Here is a 9,041-nt window from a genome sequence, read left to right as displayed (position 1 = left end):
CGACACGCAGGGCGCACACTCCCCTCTGGGTTCCCTAGTCTGTGTCCCGTCTAACCTTGGGTAAGCTGCTGAACTTGACAAGAAGGAACACTCCACAGCATGTGTGGCTCCTTGTCCTGGACACCCTTGTCAAGTATTGACCAAAACCTGAAATATGACATCAAAAGGGATGAAGGCAATAGATTCTATGTGTGTAACAAAACCGCAGAAACACATGCTAGTTTAGGTTAGATTATAATCATCTGAAGCACAGGATAACCAAGAAGCAAAATTCCATTCTGGTACAACCACCCAATTTCTAGAAAAGAGAAAGAAAATGATTCAATATGAGCCTTTTTTTTTTTTTTTTGATCAGAAGACTCAATGGGAGGGGAAGGGTGGGAATACGAATCCACGTGATTTTTCAAGTCTTCCTTTTGTACAGTCATTAAGATGACCAGGTTTGTGCTGCAGAGAAGTCAGCACCGTGTGGCTACGGCTCTGTTCTCAGATGAATGTTTATACAAAATAATATCTTATCTTCATTTAGTTTATAAACATACACAGTGCTGTCCCTTTCAAATTAAAGGAAAAAAAAAAAAAACCCACACACAAATACTGCAAAGTAGCAAAATATAAAGAAAAAAAAAGCTACTTTTGGTTTTGGCAACATTAAAAAAAAAAAGAAATATAAAAAGCAATGTGGCATTGGTCCCTGTTTGTAAAAAAAAAATATAAAGAAAGGAAAAAAAAGGTACTTGGGCAGGACACTGAATCAGAATTGGTTGGGTTTCTAAAATTCAGAATATCTGGGATTTTCAAAGTAGCACTTTTGTCTTTTAGAAGTTCACAAGTCACATAACACTTAAAACATCAAAAAAAGTTTTCTGGTAAAAAGCTCAGCTTTTAAATCACATTTTGTTTCTGCAAATTTGGGAGACGAATTGAGTTCTTACTGGAACGTGGCCTGTCGCTGGTCAACAGATCTGAAATAGAATGTCTCCAAAGGCAGTGCCTCCCTTCGCCCTCCCCGGGACCACGCCTTCCTGCTCCCATCTGGGGGGTGGGGTGGACCTTCAAGCTGCTATCTTCGCCATCTGCTGTTCTAACTTGGAAATACGCTCGTCTTGATTGCAGATTGTGTCTTTTATAGATTTGATCTCTTTTAAAATCTCATCCAACTTGGCTTCATTTTGCTAAGGAAACAAAAAAGGGGGGAGGGAAGAGGGTGACTAAAGGCAGCGAAGTCCAGCACAGGTAGCACATATGGGGCATAAACGGGATGTTCTACTTGGAAGTAGCAGGTCGCAGGCTGGGCCTCGTAGGAACGCAATGAGCGCTGGCCAGTTCCCCTGACCCCACAGCAAAGCAACTGTGCATCACGGCTCCTGGCCCCTCACCTGTGCACCTGCCTGGATGGACTCTTGGGATACAGGTAAGCTGTCGGAAGAGACTGAACCCTGCAAGGCTGCCCCACATTCTAGACACCCCCATCACCCTCCTCAAGCAGGAACACCCTCTATGTGGCCAGGGTGAGGGTGACCTTCTAGAGGCTGCCGAGCACCCATCAGCTCCTGCAGAAGGTCCTTCCTGGGAATGACATCCCCTGCCCTGTGGCTCCTCTAAGAGCCTGAGCTTCTCCCTCGTAGAGCTGATTCTTCGAGAGGAAACTCTGCTGTCTCCGAAGTCACGGTGCCTCCAGCAGCGTCCTTGGCCACAGCCTGAGGGCACCTGTCCCCTGCTTGCCACTCCTCTCGTCGTCAACAATGCCTGGCCCTCCTGGCCCCCAGAACTCCCTTCCACAGCCTGCCGACGCCCCATCCCCTCCCCTCCCTGGCTCGCCCCTGCCCTCCCCAGGGCCACACGGGTCTTCACTGCCAGTCTCTGCTCCCTGACATGACTCTTGCTAAGACACCCAGGGTCATCTCAGCCTCTAAGTCCCACTCACTCCATCACTTGAACACCCAGCAACTCCTATACTCTCTCACCACTTCTTCCTTCAGGGACCTCCTTTCTTCTGGGACCTCCTCTCCCCAGCATCAGTAACAGGCTGACTTCTATCCCAGTCATCATAAAAAAAGAACTAAAAGAATCAAACCCATAAATGCCATGTGGTCAAGGTAGTTCCTACAGATAGTGCCTGTTATCACAGCTGAACCCTGCCTGTCCAGTGGGGACAGTACTTGCAGAGGCCCAGGGCTGGCAGGCGCCTCTGGAAGGACCAGGCCCGGACAGCCCACTCCCCCAGGCCTGGCGGACCTTACCCCACTGGCCGCATCTGAGGTCTTCTTGGGGATGCTGATCAGGTCGCACTTCTTGTTTGCCGTGGGCTTGCTGTCCAGAATGTTCTTCTTGACCACCTTGAGGTCCCTGTTTTTTCCAGGGATGTATCCATGCTTCAGAGAGATGAGGATTGGATCGGCGTTCTTCCCCTCGAACCACTCTTCTGCCTCGAGGGCCGCCTCAGGCCCTGCCGTGTCGGGGTACAGGTCATCTTGGAAAAGGTCAGACTACATGACACACAGAAGAGAAACTCAAAGGTGAGGAAGAAAGGTGTGGAATGCTTAAAATTCTTTTTAAACACAGATCACGTAGACAACTGGGCACTTACCTTTCTGGGGACAGTCATGATAATAGGCTCACACTTTCTCTCGTGAAGTTTGAAGAATCTTCAAAAGAGAGATAAAGGCAAAGTTGTATTAAGTGAAACAGGCCAAGTAACAGGCTTAGTAAGCATTCTTGTACATGCTGCGTTTGCCCATCGCCTCATCTGACAAATCCTGGTGAGCAGGGAGAACTCAGCGTTCCCATCCACAGAGGAGGAAGGGGAAGTGGGAGGAGCTATGTCAGGGAATGGCGGACAGGGCCGTGAACCAGGGGCAGAGGCCGCGCGCTACGGCGACAGTCAAGTGCCACTTATCGGGGGCGGACGAGCTGTGGGGAAATGGAAAACATCACCAATGAGGGACCGCCTGTGAGAAAGCCACCGGGTCGACAGCCAGAAGACAATGGACACCCACCACTCAGAGTCTCCACGACCTGGATGCCAGGTCTTCCGCCAACATAAGGTGGTTGAACATTCGTAAGTATCAACAGGGTTTTTAAAAAGGAAATGAAAACAATCCTAGGAATTAAATGTTGGCATCTGAGCAAACCACATCAGGGGTAACACTCAAGAAAAATCTGGAATTATTCAGAGCGTGAGAAGAGCAGGAACACCAAGCCCCAAACCTGTGCAGTCAGCTCAGCGGTGGGAAGACGGGCCTGAGCTGGACGGCCAGCTCCACTCCCAGCCCAGGGCTTGTGTCCATCTCAGCCGGCCTTGAGCTCCTCATTCATGAAGGGGGTACACCAGCACCCACCTCACCGTGTGGAAAGGGGACCTGGGCCGTGTGGTTAACACAATGCCCCACACGCAACCAACACCCCAGAAACAGTAAACAGGAGGCGTCCTGACTGACCCACTTAAACGGTCGCTCCTCGGTATCCACGGGGGATGGGTCCAGGACGCCCCAAAACACGGGAATCCAAGGATGCTCTGAAGTCCTTTACACAAAATGGCACATCGCTTTACAGTCTAAATCATTCTAGATGACTTATGACACCTAGGGTGACGTAAACGCTGGGTAAACAGTTGTGAACACAGCGTAAATGCTACATAAATCGTGTCCCACATGCCGCAGATTCAAGTTTTGCTTTCTGCAACTCTCTGGAACTTTTTCCCCCTCAGTATTTTTAATCCACAGATTCAGAATGTGCAAATTCCAAGGGCTGACTATGGTCTCTTCAAACTTTTAGACGACAGTAGGGTAAACCCGTTCCCAAATCCTGAATGTAAATTTAAAGTTCAGATTCAGTCTGTTTTGAACCACATTTTGCTTCTGGCTGCCCTGGACAGCATGCCTGCTTCCCTGGCCAGGGATCGAACTCGTGGTTCCTGCAGTGGAAGCACAGAATTTTAACCACTGGGCCACTGGGGAAGTCCTTGAACCACATTTTGATTACTTTAATAAAACCGCAATTTAGAAGTATTTGTGACAGCTTCATTATTCTAGCTATAATTGAAGTATTTTAGTAGTATAGTTGAAATATTAAAAAAAAAAACCAACTGTGCGGTGATTATATAAAAATAGGCTCATAAAAATTTCTTTTATTTTTAAAGATGTGTCAGTTATCTGTGTGACCAGCTTAGCACACTTAGAAAAATGTCCATGTAAAGGCAGTGTTATAAAGATGTGTGGTATGATCATATGCCTGATAATGTTGTGCTAGTTATTCTGTTGTTTAAAATGGCCAGCAGTCGGTTGGTACTGAGAAAAAAAGCCTGCCCCTTAGGAAAGTCACTAGCATCGTGGAATATGCATTTTTAAAAACTCCACAGAGTAGTAAAGAGAGGCAGATGTTACACAACACAGATGAGCTTCCTAAGTCAACTAACCTAACGCCCGCTATGGATCTCTGCTTGTCTAGTTTCAGATCCATGAGGTCCACGAGCCAGTTAGGAACCTGGCAGGTCCCCTCACAGGGTAGGAAAATCATCCCTCAGTTCCATCCTGGGGACAGGCTCCCTGGTTGCCTGCCAGGGGACACTGGCCGCAGCTGCAGCCTGAAGACGACAGACAAAGATTTCACTAAATCAGGGTGTGAGTCACCCCAGCAAAGCCACTTAACTGCTGTATTTCAAGTTTATAATCTGGAGGATGGGGAGGGCACAGTTGGATTAAATGATTTTGAATGGTTCCTTCTTGCTCTCAAATCCCATGTTTCTAAGAAGGAAATGAGACACTAGTTCTACGATTCTACTGCACACACACAGGCAGAAAGACTGGGCACAGCAGGATCACAAGCTCTCCCAGAACACGGATGGTGTAAGCCTTCTAAATGCTCTCCGATACCGATTCTTTTACCTGGCAATCTCACATTTGTTGACATCGAGTCCCCTCTTAGGCATGTAGCCCATCCCCCTCTGAGGCTCCTTGCTGCTGAATGTGTTGAGGTAGTGGACATAAGGGGATTCGTCCGTGATCTCGAAGTAGCGGATACTGCTGTCGCCCTACAAGAAACAGGAGACGTGAGCCAAAACACCTGGCTTAGGTGGGCGTCTCACTCCTCCCTGAACTCAGCGCTGGCTGGGACTCCGCTACAGCGCTGACCTCTTCCTCCCCGTAGGAGGCTTGGCCTCAGATGGTTTCGCTTTCTGGCAGGGCAAGCCCTCACTCGTGCAAGGCTAGCATGCCCTCGAAACGGCCTTTTCTTGAGGGCTCTGACTGTCCTGCGCTGCGTCTGACACCAAGGCAGAGTCGGGGAGGAAAGTTCATCGCCCAAAGGAATGATTTTAACATTCCTTCATGGCACAGGTCTGAGGGCACTAACACCAGACAACAGGAGAAGAAGTAAGATTTCTCTACTGAAGAAACATTAGTTTCAGTGAGCACCCTTTAACTTCAGATTGGAATGCTATCTCACTGCAATCTGTCAGGTTCTGTGATCATTTTGCGTAGATGGTCCAGAGTTTTTTGAAGACCTGAGTACACTAGCCTGAGTATAAATAACTATCATGCAGTTACATGAAACTGAGAATGAAGGCACTCCTGCCTGGCAGAGGGGAGAGAAGAGGTCTGTGGAAGAAGAGATAAAGAGCTGGGCAGTACTCCACCCTCCTCTCCTTTCCCATGATCTCCATCTGTTTCAATGACGTAACAATCTAAAGCGATGAAGACAAGCTAAGCACACGCTGCTTTTACATACTCACAATAACTTTCCACCCCATGCTAGTAACATCTGGCTGACGATGAGGTCTATGGCTGCTGTTAACATTGCAAATACAACTTTCAAGGAAACAGACAAGATGTCAGTTTCTAACTGACCTATAAAAATGTCAAGCAAGTCTGCAGCTCACTCCATCAGTTGTGAACCAGACGTAATAATAAGACACCCCCAGCTTCACCCAGCGAGGGACTATCTGACAGGTTTGGGGAAGGGAACACATCAACAGATTTATTTTTATTAATTCAATTACTTCAACTACAAAAATTCTACATGATTATTGAGCCTACAAAAAAAGAAGGGATGCTGAGGTCACCACTTTCTAAAATGATGTAACGGTAATGAAGATAAAGCTACCAACACTTTATAGTTAGGCAGAGATCATCAGGCAGCAGAAAGGGGTTCCGAGTTTTGTGTGGGGTCTTCCTGTAATGACTGTCACCTCTGACACTTGAGTTGGGCCACATAATCCAAGGCCTGGCTCTTAACACAGAACTCCAGGAGTGAGAACCCTCTGGAGAGTCTCTGAGGCCATCAAAAGCACGCATCTACAAAGCGCTCTATACAATTGCCCATCTACTAAAGCTTTGAAGGATAAACTTTTCTTCTTACAGGATTAAATTTAAGATCAAACAGGAAAATTACTGCTTACCTTGCCACATAAGTAAATGATACTGGTGTCAGGGTCATAGAAAGGTAGCAAAACCCCATTGCTAGTGTCCATTTCATGAAGAGCAATTGGTTCCTCCATATTTTTCTGGAAGAAAAAGTATGTGTGTGTATATATATATATATATATATATATATATATATATACACACACACACACACTCACATATATGTATACACACACAAACACACGTACATACACACACATTTTAAAAGATGAATTTTCATAAGATGGTACATTCTTGCATCTCTAAGTTAGCCATTTCCCTATAGTAATGAAAGTTTAAGGACACACGTGTAATATCCGTATGTGTAATTAGCAGTGAGAATGCCCTATGAGATCCGGCTCACTGAGGTGTGCTGACTTGACTGCATAATTACTGCGCCCATCAGAGTGATCCCATGAGAGATGAGAGAGTCCATCTCTTCTGTGACTACTTTCTTTTTAAAGTACTTTTTTCTAGTTAAAAAAAAAAAACTCATATTCTTTAGAAAGCTAAAAGGTACAGGAAAAATCATTGCATACGCCGTAATCCCACGGTCTGGTGCGGGGCGACGACTGCTTTGGCTGCTCCCCTCCAGCACACAAGCACACGCAGTGGGGTCAGACCATACATGCAGTTCAGTACTCTCTTCCCACTTGTGCTGCCGTGAACATTTTCCCAAGCATGACTATTTTGATTTACACGTTTGATCACGTTCTTTAGGAAACATTTTAACTAAGTTTAGAACTCATTTCCCAAGTCTAAAACCCTGGATTCTTCATGCATTCTTTCGAAAAACAACAGTAAACACGGACTCCTTGGAGCATCAAGAAGGTACGTTTAAAACACACTCAGCAGTAAGTCTCCAGTGAGGATGAGAACTTCACATCCAATTTAAGATGAGCGGGAGTTCAGCATATGACACCAAGAACCCTATCATCTACTGACCCACCTCAAGGCGCGCTCAGAAAAGGGAGAGCCCGAGGCTGCGAAGGGGCGGCAGGGCTGCGACGGTACATACCGGGTTCCAGAGAGCCAGCTGCCGCTCACTCATGCGACTGAAGCCAGTGGTGAAGACATTGCCGTCAGCCAGGAAGATGGCTCTCATGGGTCGGGCTCCTTCATGTGCTTTCTCCTTCTCCTGGGTGAGAAAGCAAAGAGGCACTTTACACATAGTCAGACTGCAGGAAGGAAAAGTGAGGGAGAGTGGGGCTCAGTGAACCTAGCTACACCCCACATGCCACTCACATCAAAGGTGTGACTGTGTGTGCGCACCTGTGTGTGCACATGTGCACGTCAGTACTGACCACCTCCCCTCCCTAAAGGAGGAGGAAACAGAGACACCGAGGGAGCTGGCCGAGAAAGGCCTCAGCCCTTCCACCAGTCCCTGCCACCAACTCCAGTCCAGCCTCCGTAAAAACACGTGAAAGGGTTCTGCCAAACATTTTTTTCTCAAAAGTATGATAATAACCTAAAGGTGGATATACGCTATCGCGTCCAGCAATTTCATGGGACAGGAAGTCGAGTCTGGTTAACCCCTTCCTTGGCCTCATCTGTTCAATGGGAGCCCACCAGCTCTGCCCTATGGAAGGTTCTAGTGGAGAAACCACACGCACAGGGCCTTGATAAGCACTGGCCACGCCTGTCGCCTGACTCACAAAAAGCAATGCTGGGCAAGAGCTACCTTCTCAGAACAGGGCTGTGATGGGGCACAGAGTAGGGGAGAAGTGACTGAAGGCCTGACTGTCCATCTCTGTCATAATGTGTGATATTGTGGAGGCCTGGCTCAGAGGGCAGGACCGAGGATGCTGTGCTGTGGGAAGAACACTCGGCATCATCAGGCCCTTTACCAACCAACTGAGGAGCAGGGGAGGGAACCCACTGAGCTACCTGCAGTCCCAGGCCAGCATGCAGTTAAAACTCTGTGGGTTAGCTCATCTAGACTTGCCAAGTCTGTTTTTTTAAGGGTGATACTGTATCTTCAACTTAATTTCTTTTCATTTTATTTACTTATTACTTATTATTTTGGGTCAGGCTAGGTCTCTGTTGTTGCGTGTGGGCGTTCTCTGGTTGTGGGGAGTGGAGGCTACTCTCCAGTTGCGCTGCGCAGGCTTCTCACTGCGGCGGCTTCCCTTGTTGAGGAGCTTGGGCTTGTGGGTGCTTGGGCTTCAGCACTGTGGTCTCGGGCTCTACAGCACAGGCTGCACAGTTGTTGTGTGTGGGCTTATGACCCCAAAGCACGTGGGCTCTTCCCAGATCCGGGATTGAGCCCATGTCTCCTGCATTGGCAGGTGGGTTCTTCACCACTGAGCCACCAAGGAAGCCCTAGACTTGCAAATTCTCAATCGTCTCTCTGTGAGAAATGGTTGCCAACTGAGAGGGAGAAAGTGAAAGAAAGAAAGTGAAGTTGCTCAGTCGTATCCGACTCCTTGTGACCCCATGGACTGCAGCCTACGAAGCTCCTCCATCCATGGAATTTTCCAGGCAAGAATTCTGGAGTGGGTTGCCATTTCTTTTTCCAGGAGATCTTCCCGACCTAGGGATTGAACCCAGGTCTCCCACATTGTAGGCAGACGCTTTATCATCTAAGCCACCAGGGAAGTCTTACCAGGAAGGCCTGGGTAAAAGCCGCACATGCACAGC

At 47.7% G+C, this 9,041-nt stretch overlaps 1 protein-coding gene across 1 annotated transcript in view; it reads right to left on the bottom strand.

Moving 5' to 3' along the window:
* Positions 1-218: 218 nt before the first annotated feature.
* The window catches only part of CORO1C (coronin 1C), a 141,277-nt gene continuing 132,454 nt past the window's right edge, over positions 219-9,041 (bottom strand). The window contains exons 7-12 of the mRNA XM_055550723.1: positions 7,420-7,539; positions 6,398-6,502; positions 4,887-5,032; positions 2,591-2,648; positions 2,244-2,489; positions 219-1,175 (exon numbers count right to left, since the gene is read on the bottom strand). Of these exons, the coding sequence (XP_055406698.1) occupies positions 1,056-1,175; positions 2,244-2,489; positions 2,591-2,648; positions 4,887-5,032; positions 6,398-6,502; positions 7,420-7,539 (795 nt within the window). The 3' untranslated portion in view covers positions 219-1,055. The remainder of the gene's footprint in view (positions 1,176-2,243; positions 2,490-2,590; positions 2,649-4,886; positions 5,033-6,397; positions 6,503-7,419; positions 7,540-9,041) is intronic.

The sequence above is a fragment of the Bubalus kerabau genome, chromosome 16 (genome assembly GCF_029407905.1).
Source record: "Bubalus kerabau isolate K-KA32 ecotype Philippines breed swamp buffalo chromosome 16, PCC_UOA_SB_1v2, whole genome shotgun sequence".
Lineage (NCBI taxonomy): Eukaryota > Metazoa > Chordata > Mammalia > Artiodactyla > Bovidae > Bubalus > Bubalus kerabau.
The sequence above is the reverse complement of the archived record's forward strand: the minus strand, read 5'-3'. Positions and strand labels throughout refer to the sequence as shown.